Source organism: Macrotis lagotis, chromosome 1, assembly GCF_037893015.1.
Source record: "Macrotis lagotis isolate mMagLag1 chromosome 1, bilby.v1.9.chrom.fasta, whole genome shotgun sequence".
In the NCBI taxonomy this organism is placed as follows: domain Eukaryota; kingdom Metazoa; phylum Chordata; class Mammalia; order Peramelemorphia; family Peramelidae; genus Macrotis; species Macrotis lagotis.
In genome coordinates, this window is record NC_133658.1 from 34,152,745 (window position 1) to 34,171,746 (window position 19,002).

The following is a 19,002-nucleotide window of genomic DNA, read 5'->3' on the forward strand; positions in this document are numbered from 1 at the left end:
TGCACATACTCTGTGTAGTCAAACTGGGTGAATTGTCCCTACCCAGATTGTTCTCAGGGACATACACATACACCCCACCCCAACACAAACATTGCCTGGCTCCAGCTGACTATTCCTGAACTAGTCTTTTCTTCCTTCCTTGTCATCACATGGCCTTGCCTTCAACACTAAGAGTTTTCTCTCCACTCTGGAAACCCAGAATGGCAAGACCATTAAGTAGTCAAGAAAAAATAACCTTTATACCCTGGTCCTGGGCTCTCCTTTTCAGCTCCACCGATGCTCTGGCTTAGATTTCCAACTTACCCCCTCTGGTTTCTAGTACATATGGCTGATGTCCAAGGAGACCATTCCCCATCCCCTGCCCTTGGAATAGTATAAGGTCAGAGGATTTAGATCTAAAGGGATTTTAGAAGGCCAACCCCCTTTTTTGCAGATGAATAAACTGAGACCAAGAGAGTGGAAGGAGCTTAGGTCATCTAGTGGGGGTTCACACTCAAGGCCAACTTTTTTTCTTAGGTTTTCTTTCTTTTTTTTTTTTTTAAGCAAGGCAAATGGGATTAAATGGCCTGCCCAAGGCCACACAGCTAGGTCATTATTAAGTGTCTGAGGTCGGATTTGAACTCAAGTCCTCCTGACTCTAGGGCTGGTGCTCTATCCACTGCCCACCTAGCTGCCCTTCAAGGCCAACTTCTAATCTAAGCTTCTGTGCACAGCACCCAGATTCCTCTCCTTGTCTGACTTTCCATAGCCTTTTGGTTCCCTTTTCTCTGTATGAGCCACAGTTTTCTTAGAAAAGCTTCTTTATATTTTTATGACTTCCCCCCCTCCCACTCATTAAATCATAATTTTAGAACTGGAAGGAAACTTAGAGGTCTTTGGAGCCAAGTTACTCATTTTACAGATGGAGAAACTGAGATCCAGAGAGGTTAAATGTCTTACATATAATAAGTATTTAATAAAAGATTATTGAGTGATACTGAAATCCTTTTTGACTGTGAATCTGTGATTCCAAAGCAAGTCAATCAGTGAGCATTTTTTTTTTGCCAGGCAATGGAGTTAAGTGGCTTGCCCAAAGCCACACAGCTAGGTAATTATTATTAAATGTCTGAGGACGTATTTGAACTCAGGTACTCTTGACTCCAGGGCCGGTGCTCTGTCCACTGCACCACCTAGCTGCCCCTATCAGTGAGCATTTATTAAGTGCCTATCATGTGCTGGGCAGCGTGCCATACTGATACTCCTAATACACAGAAAAGCAAAAATTAAACTCTGCTCTTAAGGAGTTATGTTCAGATTTGATATAGACAGGATAAGCTGAAGAACATCAACAGAGGGAAGGCATCCAGTCCAACTTCTGTCTTTTTACGGATGAGGAAACTGAGTCCCAGAGAGATGAAGTACATTGCCCAAGGCCAAAGGGTAAAGACAGAGTTGGAACCCAGGTTCTTGGAAGGCAAATCTAGATCTTTTCTTCTCCCAGGTCTCCATGTACTTGTTCTCTTCCCCACACATTTACTCTATCATCGACCCATCTGATTTATACAAGTGTCCCTTCCTCTGCAGACTCTGTCTTGTTCCTCACTAGCTTGGTTCCTTCTCTAGCTTGGTTCATTATATCCCTCAGCTCTCCTTTCATTCAGGGGGTTGCTAATTTGCATATTCTTCAGGACAGTGAGGTAAACCCATGGGACTTCTAGCCCCAAGTCCAGTACAACAAAAGCCAGGTCTTGGTGTAGTAAAGTTGATAGATGAGAATAAAGAATGTATCTGAGGAACAGGACCTTGAACATTTTTTTCAGGGTAGGCTGTATGTATGACCTCTCCTATATCCTAATAGTGTGTGTGTGTGTGTGTGTGTTTGTGTGCATGTATGTTCTTAACCTTCTTTTTCATTCTGGACCCCTTTGTCTAGTGAAGCCAACAGACCCCCTTCTTAGAATAGTGTTTTCTAATGCACAAAATACATAGAATTACAAAGGAAACTAATGAAATTAAAATATAGTTATCCAAAAATAAAGGGGAGGGTGGGGGAAGCTCATGGATCCCTGGTTATGAATTCCTGCCTTAGAGAATAACAGAATCTCAGAGCTGGAAGTGATCTCATCTAGTTCAATCCAACTTGAATGTGCAAAAGATTCCCCTCTTACAACATCCTAAGCAAGAGGCTGTTATGTCTTTACTCAAGGTCACCCAGTGATGGGAAACTCATTACCTCCCAAGTCAGCCCAGTCTGCTAAAAACTTTTCTACCCTGGATTAACACTATTTGTGTTCATGTTTTACCCTTTCTCCCAATAGGCTGAGTTCAGATGGGAGTTGTAATTATTTTCATTTTTGTATCTCCCTTGGGACTAACAGGAGCAGGTGCTCAAACATATTGACTTGAAATCCAAGTTGTAATTTAAAAAGGCTGCAAGAGAATTTTTTTGTTTCTCAAATATTTCCATGTCCAGAAGCCCTACTATTAAAAAAAGTAGGTTACCTTAGAGTCATATTATCAATTATCATTATTAATCCTAGCCACCATCATTAATGATAACTATTATTAATATTATTATTATTATTAATGACAGCTATTAACTTTAAAATTGAATAGCATGATCATTAATAGAGATAAATGTAAACTTTTACACTTGGGTTCAAAAAATCAACTTCCAAGTATAATCATAAGGAGGCAGATCTTTTTTTTTTTGTTTTTGCAACTCAATGGAGTTAAGTGACTTGCCCAAGGTAATTATTAAGTGTCCCAGGCCAGATTTGAACTCAAATACTGCTGACTCCAGGGCCAGTGCTCTATCCATTGCACCACCAAGCTGCTAAGGAAGCAAATCTTGGTAGGGTTGTATCCTAAAAAAGTTTTGGGGTATTCCAGTAATAAAAGTCCAATATAGCCAACAGTGGGATGTGGCACCCATGAAAGCTGCTGTGATATTAGGCCAAATTATGAAAGCTACAGTTTGCAGAGCTAGGGAGATAATAGTACCGCTGTACTCTGCCCTAGAGAATTGTGTACAGTTCTGGGACATTGATAAGCTAGCTGGAGAGGTTCCAGAGGAGGGGAGTCAGTTGAAGGCCTCAAAATCATGTCATTTGACATTGGGTCAAAAAATCTATGGATGTTTAGCCTGGAGAAGGCGGGGTTCATGTATTGAGGTCTCTTATGCAGAGGAAGGGGCTCCAATGGGAAGAAAACTTAGAGCTACAAGTTTGAGTTGTAGAGAGGTAGATTTAAGTATAAATTAAGGGAAAAAAATCTGCTTAAGAGTTGTTGTTCAGTTATGTTCAACTCTGTGAAATGATCTTGGTAAAGTTACTGGTGCAATCTGCCATTTCCTTCTCCATCTCATTTTACAGATGAGGAAACTGAGGCCAACAGAGTTAAGTGACTTTTCCAAGTCATGTGTAAGTGTCTAAGACATCATTTGAACTCTGATTCCAAGCCCAGTGTTCTGTCCATTGTTCCACCTAGCTGCCCTCCTAACAGTTACAGCCATTCTTAAGTGGAATGAACTATAGGAGGGAAGGAGTTCCCTATCCTTGGAGATCTTCAAAAATTGGAGGCTGGATAACCACTTGAGAAGGAACCTTTTTCTAGTACAAGGTGAATGAGGTGGCCTTTGAAGTCCATTTCAAGACCTGAGACAGACAGACAGATAAACACACACACACACACACACACACACACACACACACACACACACACACACAAACAGAGACAGTAAGACACAGAAGACAGTGAGACAGAGACAGAGAGACAGATAGAGACAGGCAGATAAATACAGAGGAGAGACAGAGACAGACAGACAGTGAGATATGCACATTGAGAGAGACAGAGAGGGAGAAAAATTGCTTACATGTATACATGAGCTCTCTCCTTTCTAGCCTCCTGTCTGTGCAATGATTCTACAGTGTCAAATCACTATCAGTGCAGGACAGGGCAAGGAAGTGAGGGATGGGGTGGGGGGGCAGATGGAAAGACAGCCGTGCACACTTACCAGCCCAGCTGCCCAGCCAACAGCCTTCATGGTTGTCAGATGAAGACCATGGATGCCCAGCTGGATACATTCCATGACTGTATCTGCTCCAGCCACAGACTGTGCCGAGAAAGAGTGTGTTGGAGACATGGGGCCTGGGAGGGAGGAGGGGCAAGTTGAAGAACTGAGAGGTGACAAAGAGGGAGGAGGCTTTTGAGGTGAGAGCCTTCCTTTCCCCTCTCCTCTACCTTCTCCTTTCCTCTTTCTTCCCTTCTTCTTTCCTACTTCTTAAACCTTTCCTCATTTCTCCCTTTCATCTCCCCACCTATTGCCTGGCTGCCTGGGAAATATTTTTCAGCATCTTTATCTATATCTATATCTATATCTATATCTATATCTATATCTATATCTATATCTATATCTATATCTATATCTATATCTATATCTCTATCTCTATCTCTATCTCTATCTCTATCTCTATCTCTATCTCTATCTCTATCTATCTATCTCTATCTATCTCTATCTCTATCTCTATCTCTATCTCTATCTCTATCTCTATCTCTATCTCTATCTCTATCTCTATCTCTATCTATATCTATCTATATCTATACCTATATCATCTATATCTATATCTATCTATATCTATATCTATATCTATATCATCTATATCTATATATCTATATCTATCTATATCTATATATCTATATCTATCTATCTATCTATATATATGGCTGTGCCATCTCCCCCAAATAACTTGAGAGATACTTGAAGAGAACACTGGATTTGGAAGCTTCTGCTACTTCCAGTTTGTGTGGTCTTGGACAAGTCCCTTTGCCCTTCTGCTTCTTGGTTGGTTGATTGGAAAACAATGGGATTGCACTTGGATATGTGCTTACCAGCTGGCTTACAAAGACCAATCACTGGTCATAAAAGGGAATCAGAGACAAGAGTTTGGATGAATACTACACAAAGACCTAACTTACCCGCAGAGAGTAGGTCAAGAGTGTTTTTGCCTCTGCTGACCAGCCTCTTCTCGTTGGTACACTCTGCAGGCTTTCCTAACACTGCTCCCATCACATTTGTATAACTGCTTTGCAGAGTCCTTTGCAGGGCCACTGTCTCTCCAGGTTCAGTCCTGGACCTTCTCTTCTTCTCCCTCTCTACTCTCTCACTTAGCAATCTCATCAGCTCTGTATAGCAATGATCATCTCTATATAGACAGTTCCCATATCTATATATCCAATCATTTTTCTTTAAATTTTTTTTAGATTTTTTTTTTGTTGTTGTTTTTTGCAAGGCAATGGGGTTAAGTGGCTTGCCCAAGGCCACACAGCTAGGTAACTACTAAGTGTCTGAGGCCAGATTTGAACTCAGGGACTCCTGACTCCAGGGCTGGTGCTCTATCCACTGTGCCACCTAGCTGCCCCCCAATCATTTTTCTTTATTGACCTCCAGTCTCCCATCTCCAACTGCCTATTAGACATCTCCGACTCCAATGTGTCCAAATTTAGTTTTCTTTCCCTCAGGACCTCTCCTTTTCCCAACCTTCATATTATTTTTGAAGTCACTCTCTGCCACTTCAGTTCCATCCTGGAATCCTCACTTTCTCTTTTCCTCATAGTAAATCGATTGTCGAACCTTGCATTTTTGGCTTTACGACATCTCTCACATATGTCCCCTTCTGTCCACTCACAGAATCAGCCTCCTATTCCCCACCTGTTGTCTAGACTATTACAATACCTTCTAATCAGTCTCCCTGCCATAAAGGCCTCCCCTTTCCATTCCATCCTTTACTTAGCTGATGAGGGATCTCCCAATGCAGAGATGACAACATGCCCATCCTAACAAGTGTCAGTGGTCCCAGTACCTTAAGGATCAAATATTTAAAATGACTGTCAGAACCCGAGGCCTTCCTGCTTTACCCAGCTTTTTGTTTTGTTCCCCTTCATACATTCTATAACTCACCAACACTGGCCTTCATGCATTCCTAAAACTCTACACTCCATCTTCTGCCACCATGTTTTTCTCTGGTGGTCTCCCATATCTGAAATCCTCTCCCTCCTCACCTCTGCCTCCTGGTTTCCTTCAGGATTCAGGTTAAAGGCCATTTTCTGCATGATGCCTTTCCTGAGCCCTCTGCTGCTCCTTGCTGTCACTGGGACCTTCCCTCATAGATTCTGTCCAATTTATCCCGAGAGGATCTATTTGTGCATACTGTCTTCCCCATTAGACTGGGGGCTCCCTGTGGGCAGGATGGCGTTTTGCCTTCCTTTTGATCTTGAGGGATTGCTTGTTGACTAATTCCTGGAGAAGTCAGCTGATGCCCAGATTCTTTGATCTCTACATCATAGAACACTGATTTTAAAGCACCTAGACACAGACAGAAACACACAAATAGTAATGAAACTTGGCAAGCATTTTAAATAGTTTCCAAGGAGTTGTTTTCCAAATAGGGAGAAAAGATCTACATGCAGCTCAACCCTGGGAGCAGTTCCTGACCCTGGGCTCCTAGATTCCCCTTAGGAGGCAATCCTAGGCTCCTCATCCTGCTAGAGAGGGTCCTGAGCCTCCCTTCCCTCTTAACCTACCCTTCAATTTAGGGGTAGCCAGAGCCAGACTCTTAGAATCTATATGAGATGAGCAAGTCTTCATTATGAGGAAACTGAGGCACACAGAAGCCAACTTGTCCAAGGGTCACACATTGAGCATGTGAGATGGTCCTCAAACTCAGTAGAGTTGTCTTTTAGTTCCAAACCTTCATTTTGCAGATGAGGAGACCAAGATCAGGTCTCTTGCCCTAGATAATTGATGATGTTATTTGCCCTTCAATCTCAAAGAAGACCACGATATCAGGGAAGGTGATGTCGTGACAAGCACATGAATTAGATTTGAGTATGTGTGTGTGTGTGGGGGGGGGGCTGTGAAAGGTTCACAGCCTCACTTTCTCCTCCAGAGCAATCTGGGTCCAGGGACCAGATATAGATTAGGGTGACTGGAGATGGCCCTGGGTACAAAGCAATCAGGGTTGAGTGACTTGCCCAAGATCACACAGCTAGTAAGTGACAAGTCTAGAGAAGAGGTGGGAATTAAGTCCAATGCTTTGCCTTTAAATTCAGGGCTCTTCACTCTGCCATGCTGCTTCTTAGAGTGTAAGCTTCTTGAAGGGAAAGACTATATTACATCGGTCTTTGTATCCTTAGGTTTTGGCACTGGTAAAATAATGATAATAATAATAATAATAGCATTTCCATAGAACTTTGAGGTTCATAAAGCACGTGTCAGAGAATATTTCATTTAAGCCTCACCAGAATCCTGAGAGTTCTATTATTATCCTCATTTTGCAGATGAGGAAATTGAGGCACAGCAAGGTTCCATGACTTGACCAGGATCTCATACCTAGTCAGTGTCTAAGGCAAGATTTGAATTCAAGTCTTCCTGACTTTAAGTCCAACACACTATCCACTGTTCCACACAGCTGCTTCATAATTTTTTCCAGTTGATTGGTTGATTATTGGGTCCCTCATTCCCCATTAAGGATGAGTGCCCCAAGCAGCTGGCTTTCCCCTACCCACAATGCTCCTGGCCAGGCCCAGGCAGACAGTCTGTCCCTCCTGTTGAGGTCACTGCTTTTCCAGGAGGTATTTCTCAGGACTACAGCTGCTAGGGGGGAAGGGACCGGCAAAGATTTTGAACTGGTCAGGAATCCAAAGGAATCTCCCTCATCCCTCCCCCCAGAGCCTAAGAGACTGGATTCCTCGGGGGGGGGGGGGGGGATAGGGGGAGAGATGCAGGAGGGAATGAGAGGGACCAGATATTTTTCAAATAGGAGCAAGGCTCTTGTAAAATCTACTTTTCCATAACCAGGCTGAAGCTGTGGAGGACATAGTGGGGGGATTCCCAGCCCCCTCTCCACCTTGTCAGCCAGCTGTCCCAGTCCTCACCTGATGCACCAGACTTTTTTCTGCTTCTTCCCCTTGGTTGCCCCCTCCACCCCCACCAGAGAGTATTAGCCAGCCCAGACCCCCGGCCGGCCAGAGAGCATCTGACTTGTCTTGCCCCAGGGAACATTGCTGTCACAGAGCCAAGGGCTAATAAAAAAAAGTTGGATGTTTAAATGAACCTTCTGGAAATTCTTTGGGCCAAGCCTCCCAGAGAAAACAATGAGGCCAGGCCAGCTCTCACGCTGCCTCCCTTTGCTATCACCACCTTCCAGGCAGCCTCAGGGTGCTGCTGACCTGTTCACCTCTCCCTGTGCCCATTCCTCTGTTGTTTTTTTTCTGCTCTCAACTCTCCTTTATGTCCATCTGGACACTGGATTGGGCTCTGAGAAACCAGAGGGTTCTCAGTGACTCCTTGAGGCCTTCCCCTCCCGGAGACTTGGCCTGGTCCAGGCCATTTGGGGATGCTGCAGAGGGCTGAAGTACTGTGATTCCTCACCCCCAGCCCCAGGGGTTGGTACCTTCCCTGTGGAGCATGCCTTGTTTATTTGTCTGAACTGATAAAGGAGTTTGGAGTGAGCTGGGGGGGAGCACCGTGTTCCCCTGGATTCTTGCTGGGAACAACCTCAACTCATTGTTCTGCCAACTTTTCTTGGATGCGTCTGGGTGGGAGGGGGGTAGCAGGGACCTTGAAACGTCCTGGAGTTGCCTTTTGCTTCTGGTGGGGTCTCCTTCTTAGAGGTATGGTGTAAGGAGATAAGGTGCTGGCCCTAGAGTCAGGAAAACCAGCCCTCCCTCCCCAGTGATGACATTTCCTGACTGGGAGACCTGGCATGGGGGGGACAAAGCTCACCTCTCTGAGGCTTTTTCATCTATACAATGGAGACGAGAATGACCATAGTACCACCTTCTCAGAGCAGTATTGTGAGGCTCAAATGAAATCAACTCCTTAGAGCCTTCAAGGACCTTCCTGTTTTAGATTGTAATTCAAGTTAGGAAGCATTATTAATCACCTACCATGTGGCAGCAAGCACTCTGATAGGTTCTGGGAAGTCAAAAGTGAAAATTGTCTCTGTCCTCACTCTATTGCTTCCTGCTGGTGGGACCATGGGCAAACGGAGTTTCACCTCTCCTGCACAAGGAGGCATTTGGACCAGCCACCCCAAGAAGCTCCTTCCAAATTCAATTCCAAATTTATGATCCTTTGAATTTTGAGAATCTCTGATTCTCAGAGGCAGTGTGGTACAGTGGGAAAACATGCTAGGGGAGCAATCAGAAGACCCGAGTTCAAATCCCACTGATTGTGTATGATCTTGGACAATTTATGTAACATCTCTGGGCCTTAGTTTCTTTATCTGTAAAATGAAAGGTTATACTTGATGGTCTCTAAAGTTCCTTCCAGTAAATTGATGATTCTTTGATCCTGATTTGGGGTAAAAAACAAATCTAGGGCATCTTTGAAGTATTGGGGCATAATGAAGTAATGTGGTGTGTGTGTGTGTGTGCTTGGTGAGTTAGTTTTAAAGGCCCATCCCAAAAGAGAATTCATTTCAGTAATGTTTGGATTCCCTTTAGGAACCTCCTGTACCAAACTCTTGATATCAAAGAGTACTCTGAGCTTGGGGCATGGGTGAAAGGGGACAGGCCCTGCTGACTTAGCCAGAGAAGAATTACTCAACCAGGAATGTGATTGGGACACTGGAGTTGACTCAGAGATTATTTGGATGTTCTGAAAGACCCTTCTCTCATTCACCTGACATGATCTACAAGTCTCAACCCTTCATTCTAGTACTCTTAGCACTCCCCTTCCTAGATTATACTACAGGAATCCAAAATTGTCCATACATCTGTGACCTTAATAGGTAACCTTATGTTCTTTTCTTAGATATTTGTTCTCTCTTATCATCTTTCACTCCCCCCACCCTCCACTAGATTATAAAATACAAATTAATATTCCCTGGATTTTGTTTCTCAAATATTTGTACGAGGACAGTTGGGAGTTAAGTGACTTATCTAGTAAGTTAGTAATCTGTCTAGATTGAAACTTAATAGCAAAAGCATGTAAAATTTACCTTCTCTCCCCAGCCTTATCACTGCCTCCATTCAAAGCAGTCTCAGGTAGGGAAGGGAGGGAGGGAGGAAAGGACAGGGATTAAGGAATGGGGAAAGGGAGGGAAATAACAGAGTTTTGGACTGGTTTATGGAATGCCTTCTCCTAAGAAGAAATTCAGGACCAATCAATGTCAAGTCCTATACTTGGGCTCAAAAAGACAACTTCCGAAGTGTAGCATGTAAGAAACATGTTGAGACTGCAATTGTTCTGAAAAAGCATTGGACCTTAAGGGAACTGAAAGTTTAAAATGTCTGCAGGACTATGTGGCTACCAAAAAAAGCCAGTATGATTTAGTGATGCTTTAAGAGAGACCTAGATTCCAGGAATAGAGCGGTGATCGACTGGCATTGTACTCTGCCCTCACTGAGAGTATTATGTTCAGTTCTGTACCAAAGTATTTAAGAAAGACATTGATTAGCTGGAGCAACTCCAGAGGATCAACTGACAGAACCAGACCCGTTTGTTCTGGAGAAGACAAGTATTTGAAGAACCAACGTGGAGGCAGGATTAGTCTTATTAAATTTGATCCCAAAGGGTAGGCCCAGCAATAGGGTAAAATCACAAAAATGGTCCAATTGAGCTTAAGATCAGGGAAAATTTTCTACTAATTAGAGCCTTCCAAAAGTGGAACCAACTGACATGAGAGGTGACAATTCTCCTCTCCTTAGAAGTCTCTCAGCAAACCAGAGGACTCCTAGCCAGGCACATTAGTGAGGATTCTTTTTGTGCTTGGGATGAACAAAAGGGTATTAAAATTTTTTTTCCGATTCTGGGATTTTGTGATTTGATGAGATGGTTTTGGGGAAGCTTGAATTAGGTTATTTATTTTTAATTCATATGTCAACCAATGGGTGTGAGGATGGATCAATAGTCTAAGTCAACAGGGGAAACTGCCCTTGTTCATATTGTCTGTAGCAATGGGAGAACTGAAAAAGTGAAAAACATAGGGAAAAAACCCAGCTTGGTTTTATCGCTCTTCAAGTCTCAGTTTCCCCATTTGTAAAAGGAATAGGCTGGACTTCATAATCTCTAAACTCCTTTCAACTCATTTTACAATCCTGCATCCTCAGGATTATGGGCATTTATGTCAACTGCTTTTTTAAAATACTCAATTACTATGTAACAGTAACGAGTGTGCTAATCATTATATGTGTCGATTGACTTTGTGTATATTGCATTTGATTACGTGAAACCCCTTCATCCATTCACTCATCCATTCTGCAAATATTTCAATGCTTCCTCTTTTTTTTGTTTTTGCTGTTGTTCAATTGTTTCAGTCATAGTTGACTCTTTGTTACCCTACAGGGGTCTTTCTTGGCAAAGCTACTCTAGTAACTTGTCTAGTAATTTCTTTCTCTAGCTCATTTTACAGGTGATGAAACTGAGGCAAACAGGGTTAAGTGACTTGTCTAGGAAGCTAGTAATCTGTCTAATAATTTCCTTCTCTAACTCATTTTACAAGTGATGAAATTGAGGCAAATAGGGGCTAAAAGACTTGCCTAGTAAGCTAGTCAGTATCTGAGGTCAGATTTGAACTTGTGAAGAGGAGTCAGGAAGATCTGAGTTCAAATTTGACCCCTGACACTGGCTATGTGACCCTGGGTAAGTCACCTAAAACCTATCTTCCAGAGTCGCTGTGAGAGCAAATAGGATAATGTTTATAAAAAGTTATTAATACAGTGTCTGACACATAATAAACAGGATATAAATGCTGGCTGATTTTGCCTAAAGTAATGCTGTCAAACTCTGAATTGGAGAACAAGTTGATTAATTGATGTTCAGCTAGCATACCTTCACTCCCAGTAGAGTAAGAGGTGGAATTCAAATGCTATTTTATGGTATCCTCTAGAATTGCTTGGGCTGGATTAGTGGGAATAAGAAATCCCATGAAATGGTTGCATTATTCAGATTCACACTGCATATTTCCATTGGCCTGGAACCAGTTGCCTCATTTTACATAATTATAACTTCGAATGGTGTGAAGTCAAATACATTGGATCACTTCAGGGGATTCCTTATTTGAACTAATTGGGACCTTAACTGCATTACAAATGTCCCTTGTTAACTTGCCAGGATCTCTGTGGAGCCAGGGTAGGCCCTTGGGCCTGTTGCTGTGCTCTCAGTCCCAGGTTAGCCCTTAAAGGGCCCCAGGGATTTCTCAGATCTAGAATATCTTTTGGCTCTTCTGATTGCCTCTTCAGGGAAGGAGTCGTTTGTGTGGAAAATCCAAAATCCTGACTGTTCTTTTCTGAACAATCTTTTTTTTCCTCCCAAAACTCCTTACTGTATTAGAGTGAGAAGTAAGTAGGTCTTTCTTTCAATGATGACAATACTAATAATGCTAACTGATATTTATATAGGGCTCTTAAGGATTGCTCTATACATGTTATCTCATTTGTGAAATTAGTTGATCACACAATAAACATTTATTAAATGCCTTTTATATATCAAACACTGTGCTATACTTTGGAGGTATAAAGAAAGGAAATTGTTCTTGCTCTAATGGAGCCTATAATCCAATGGGAGATGCAACATGAATATGATGATGTTCAAACAAGATCTATACAAGATAAATAGGAAATAATCAACAGAGAAAGAACATTAGAATTAAGAAGAATGGGGAAAAGAAATGAAATGGGGTAAAAAGAGTACTGACCTGGAATCCAGAAAATCTAGCTTCAACTCTCACCTCTGATACTTCCTAGCTATGTGATGATTTACAAGTCACCTCTATTTACCTCAAGTTCCTCATCTGTAAAGTGGGGATTTTCAAAAGCCTTTACATCTGCCTCACCGGAATATTCCTAGTACCTTCTACCAAGCCTAGTTTCCTTTAAAGCTTTGCTCAAACACCATCTTTCCTACCCCACCCCACCCCCCCACCTACCCCACCTCCAGGTACAAGTTAGTTTCTGGTAAATTACCTTGTGCTGGTTTGATAGACTTGATCTTGGAACTATGAAAACCTGAGTTCAAGTGCCACTTGACTGTGTGACCCTGAGAAATTTACTGTAGTCTAGGCAACTCTCTAAATTATACAGAAAGTTCCAGATTTGAACCCAGGTCTTTCTGATTCCAAATCCAACACTCCATGTACTTCTCTGTATTTTTCCTATAAGACTGAAATCCCAGTCCTTATCCAGATACTTTATACATACTTAAGTGTCTTCACCCATTCTTCTCGGAGGCTGGTACTATATTATTTTTGTTTTTGTAGGTGCTTAATAAATATTTTTAACTTTTGATTTACCAGACTATTCCTTGATAGGGTTTGTGGACTGTTCACCATCCTAATCCATCTCATCCAGATATTTTCCAGTTTGTCAAAAGCAACTGACAGTTTTTTGGTGCTTTATGTTGTAAAGCACCCAAAGTGTAAAAGTTACAGTAAGAAAGGTGCTTTCTATCTGTTCTGTCACATATTCTGTTATTTGTTATGTCATAAAAACCCTATGGGGTAGATGCAGGTGTTGTTATATCCATTTTATTGTTATATCCATATATTGTTATATCCATTTTGCAAACAAAGAAACTGAGGGATTCAGAGTAGTCACTCAACTGGTTTGTATCAAAATTCCAACCCATGGCTAGCTCTATCCACAATGCTATTTCTCTGCCACCCCCCCCATCATGTCCTTTAAATGTGATAACTAAAATAGTGCCCAACACACATGGACTATGATTGGATGTCAATGGCTTCTTGTGACCTAAAACCTTTTCCATTTGGATTGCATGTCCAAGACTCCTTTCTGAAGTCTTCAAGTCCATCTTCCCACCAGACCTAGGATGCTCTGTTTAAAATGGCCCTCCTGCCTAAAAATGGCCTAGAACTTCCTGCCAGATCCTCATCATCTCATTCAGTAACACACTCCATTAGACTAGAAACTTCTTGATGGCAAGGACTACCTTTTGCCTTTATTTGTATATCTGGCAATCGACAAAATGTCCAGTAGCCACTTCACAAGAGTTTATTGAATTGAGTGGAATTAGCCCTGAGGCTAAAAAAATGGCCAGACTTCTTTTGCAACAGGGTCTCTAAGAAACAGGAGTTAATACAGTTTTGTAAAGAAAAAATATTCTGCCAGCACTGGAGAGCTTCTAGGTTCCTTCTCTGGTTTGCACTGCTTCATCTACTGCTCCTAGTTCTATTTGGCTTCATGGAAAAGGACACTGGAGTCTTGAGTTCAAATCTTGATTCTACTCCAGATGTGCCATTCGGCAAGTTCTAGATTCTAGTTTCCTCATTTATAAATGGGGTGGGTGGATCACATGATCTCTAATGAATCTTCTAATCCTGAACTGACAATTCTAAGTTGTGACCAATGTAAAGGTATCATCTCCATCTTTCCACTGCCCCCTCAGTGATCCCAAGCCATACTACTTGCCCAAAGTGTGACTCTCAGCCATGTATCCCTACCAGCCCTCATCCTAAATGTTTTCTGTTGTCCTTTCTAGGTTCCCTGCTATTCTTATGGTCAAAAATTGTCCAAACTGGCCATCCTGAGGATAGCCTGTAACTATATCCTTTCCCTGGCCAGGCTGGCTGACCTGGACTACAGTGCTGATCACAGTAACATGAGCTTCTCTGAATGTGTGGAACAATGCACAAGGACCCTGCAAGCAGAAGGCAGGTCCAAGAAGAGAAAGGTAGGTTCTGGGAGACATGGGGATGATTTCACCATGGCCTTGTGGGAGAGAAGGAGGGGAGGGCAGATTATGGTTTTTATGGGTCTGTTTTATGGAGGTCTTCTCCAACCCTGTTATTGTGTTTGAGGGGAGGTCTTCTCCAACCCCACCATTAGAATGTATGCCTATCATGACAAGGGCCATTCTGCCCTATGTTCTAGATGGGATCATAATCCTTAAAATCAATCCATTCTCTGGAACATTAAGCAAATCTAATTTTTTGAGGCCTCAGTTTTCCAATCTGAAAGTAAAAGGATTATACCCAATAATTAGCCTATCTCATGCTATGTAATCAAAGACTTCTGTTCTTTAATGAGGGTTCTGTCAGGTCACTTTCCTGGTTGGGATTATTAGTTGAATGCACAGTAACAAACTGTAGGTGCCTCTTTGAGCCTTAGTTTCCTTATCAGCAGAACAGGGTTGGACTAGCAGATCCTTCAAATCTCTGCCAGCTGGAGGAGTTTTCTTGATTCTTCCCCAATGGTTTGAATGAAGCTGGCAGGCAGTAGTCTATCAACTACCTTTCTCCTGAGCAGGACCAATGAAAATATATAGGATCCCATGCCACCTACTTAGATTGAGGACCCTTGAGAAACTAGGGCTGAAATCACAGGATCTCAGAATCGGATGGGACCTCAGAGGGCTTCCAGTCCAACCAAGAATTCCTTGTAAGAGCTCTCCAACATATAAATGGTCCTCCAATAAGAGGGAAAATCACTATTTTCCTCAGGCATTTGGGTCCATCTTGGGATACCAATGATCTTTGGAAGATACTTCAAGCCTAAATCGATCTCTTTACAGCTCTTCCCCCACCCCTTTCCCCCAGTCATTGCTCTGATTAAGCATTGAGGCAAAACAGAAGAGCCTCATCTCTCTCCCAGTGACAGCTCTTAAAAAGCTTGCCCCATGAAATGATAGCAGCCTATTCCTCATCTCAAGGCTGAGGGAGACGGGGAGACAGGGGAAAGTGGGGAGGGAGAGATGGGGATACTAGGGAGTCAGTATAGTCAGTCAATCAACAAGCAGTTATTAAGTGCCTACTGTGTGCTGGGGATTGTGTTTAGTTAACAGTGAGAATAAAGAAAGGTACACGATAGGCCCTGCTCTCCAGAAACTCTCAATATCACTGCCATTAGAATCATTTAAGATATATGCTTGATTAGGCCTCAGATGGCCTGGCTTCCAGTCCCAAGTTCTGCCACTTACTAGTTATTTGGTCTTGGACAAGTGTCTTCACTTCCCTGGGCCTCAGTTTCCTCATCTGTAAACAGAGGGTATTGGACTTAGTGATTTGCAGCTCCAAGGCTGAGCTCTGGCCTTCCCTCTGCTCTGTCCCCTTCTTTACCCTATCCCTCCCTCTCTTTGCCTCCACCACTGCTGCCCTCTCACATTCTTGGGGGGTTCACCCTAATTACCCAGGGTTCAACCATCCAACCAGGATGGGGCTGGCTCAGACCTATAATGGGGTGGGCATCAGGGAGGGTGACCATAGGCCTGACAGTGCCAACCCCCCACCCCCTGCCATCTGCCCCTGCCTCTTTGTTCCATTACCCATCACCCTTCAGGAGTGGGAAGTCCCAAGAAGGGGTTCTGGGGAGGCAGCCCGGTCCAAGCCACGTGGACACCCTCAGAGGGACAGCCGGCCACTCACTAATTGGCGTGCACATTCCGGCCACTTATTTACCGCAGGACCAATTAGATGAAATCACCATCAAGCTGGGGTGAGAGAGGAAACCCAGCCGGGGCTGGCTTTCCTCTGGCGGGTGACATGGGCAAATTAGGGCCCTGATTGATGGCTCCGAACTGCCGCGCCACTGGCGGCCCTCGGTGACAAAGGGAGTGTTGTAAACTCCAAGTGAACCACCCCTAGGGTCAGGCAGCTGGGAAGGCAGGATCCACCCCACCCTACCCCCACCCCTCATTTTATTGAGGAAGGAAATGGAGGCCCACAGAGTAAAGGGGACTGGCCGAAGGTGACAGAGGTAGCAGAGCTAGGATTTGAACCCAGAACATCAGACTTCCCCATCAGAAGGAGAGCTCCTTCGCATTTGCCTTCTTTTCTAGCCCTTCTGTAAAAAATGCTTATTCACAGATAAACCGACTCCTCCATCCCTGTCATTCTTTCTGTCTACCCAAGCTGCTCCCTAATAGTGGAGAAGGTAGGCTGAAATGAACTGTGATTTAGCCCCAGAGGGTAAGAAGCCTGGACTTCAAGGGAGGAAGACCTGGATTCTACCTCAGTCACTAGCCATGTGACCCTGGCCAAGTCACCTAACCTCTGGGCCTCAGTTCCTCATCTGAAAATGAGGGAGTTAGGTGAGGTGGTCTTGAAAGGTGCTTCCCTTTTCAAGGTTCTCTTTGCTCAGCTTTCCTTGTACCTCACCCGGAGAGGCTCCCCCTCTTTTCTTCTCTTCTCTTCAATAGCAACGATAATAGCTCCCGACAGCATGGCATAGGAGAGCATGGGCAGCCATCCTCTCTAGGAATCAGGAAGCCCTGCATTCAAATTCTGCTTCTGATCTGCATTGGTCCTGGGCCCTAGCCTACAAACTCTTGTCCCCCTACACCATACACTCTCAGTGTTGATGAAATTACAAGTTAGGGCAAAAAAAGTTTTTTTAAGCATTTATTAAATTCCTACTATGTTCAAGCACCTACTAATGAAATCACAGGTTAAACTTTTAAAAGCAAAACAAAACTATGTATTGGATAGATGAATAGACAGTTGGATAGCTAGGTGGGTAGATGCACAGATGAGCAGACAGATAGATGATAGAAAGATTTCTTAGCTAGAGAGATTAATAATAACTGACAGACATGAATGGGTGAATGGATAAATAAATGATCAGTTTTTCAATTGTGTATAACTCTTCATGTCCCCTTGGAGTTTAAGTAATTTGCCCAGGGTTGCATAGCTAGTAAGTGTTTGAGGTTAAATTTGAACTCAGGGCTTCCTGACTCCAGGTCCCGCACTCTGTCTTTGTCACCTAGCTGCCATATAAGTCCAATGAACACATTTCCTTAAAACAAACAGCTAATATAGATTGAAGCACAATACTGCATTCAACAATAAAGACACTTGGTATAGTCTTATGATAATCATGCTGGCCTTGGAGTCAGGACAGGAGTTCAAATCCAGCCTCAGACACTTGACTCTTACTAGCTGTGTGACCTTGGGCAAGTCACTCAACCCTAATTGCCTGGCATCCAGGGACATCTCCAGTTATCTTGATTCATTTCTGGCCACTGGATGCAGATGACTCTGGAAGAGAAAGTGAGCCTGGTGACTTAGTACAGCTGCCCCCCGCCACTCAAATCCAAATCATGTGCTTGTCATGGCATCCCCTCCCTGATGTTCTGGTCTGCTTCAAAAATAAAGGAAAAAAATTTGAAAATTATAATAAATGAAGTATTGCCAACCCGAAAGTCTCTGAGAGAATGGCACAGGACCCCGTCCTTTGCTTTGTCTTACTTACCTATTTGATCAGTGACCTAGACAAATTTGCAGATGATTAGATCAAAAATAACCAATTTGCTAATAGACAGGACTGACAGCATTTCATGACTCTGGAGTCAGAAGGCCTGGATTCAAATGTCACCTTTGATGCTTATTCCTAGTGTGATCTTAGCCAAATTACCTCACATGCTTGAGCCTCAGTTTCCTCATCTGAAAAATGAGGTTAGCTGGGCTAGTTGGCCTCTGAGGTTCCCTCCAGCTTTTAAATGGCTCTTTTCAGTGGGGGGGCAGGAGAAGCAATTGGTGTTTTGCTGTTGTCAATTATTAAAGATTTAGAGATTGAAGACCAAAGATTTAAGAGCAAAAAAAGGTGAAAGGATGTGCAACTCTCTGGGATGTGAAAACTGCTCAGGATTTTATTATGGCAAAATATTGTTACAAAGTACGCAGACCAAAATTAGTAAGAAAAGCAGAAAAGCAGTAAACACTCTGCAGATAGGCCAGGTGAAGTCTGAAGAGAGAGAGAGAGAGAGAGAGAGAGAGAGAGAGAGAGAGAGAGAGAGAGAGAGAGAAGGTAGCCCCAACCTTCTGGAGGGGAGCCCAGAAGAAGCAAGAGAACTGGAAGGGGCTTCCCGTTAAGCACCCTTTTATGGTAGGTTGGACAGAGGGTGGCACTTGGGGAGTGGTCTTACACCTTGGGCCAGGTATCTTCCAATGGCAAGCTACATAATGGTCCTTCCTGTCCCAAGGTGCTCAACCCCCAAGTTCAACATGTCATTTCCTGTTGCTCCAGCATCCAGGCCAAAGTTTAGTGGAAGGGGGACAAGATAGGCAG

At 43.2% G+C, this 19,002-nt stretch overlaps 1 protein-coding gene across 1 annotated transcript in view; it reads left to right on the forward strand.

The window, feature by feature from the left end:
- Positions 1-19,002, forward strand: part of ATOH8 (atonal bHLH transcription factor 8) — a 46,276-nt gene that overhangs the window by 6,626 nt on the left and 20,648 nt on the right. Inside the window, 1 exon segment of the mRNA XM_074196599.1 lies at positions 14,480-14,671. Coding sequence (XP_074052700.1) covers positions 14,480-14,671 — 192 coding nt within the window.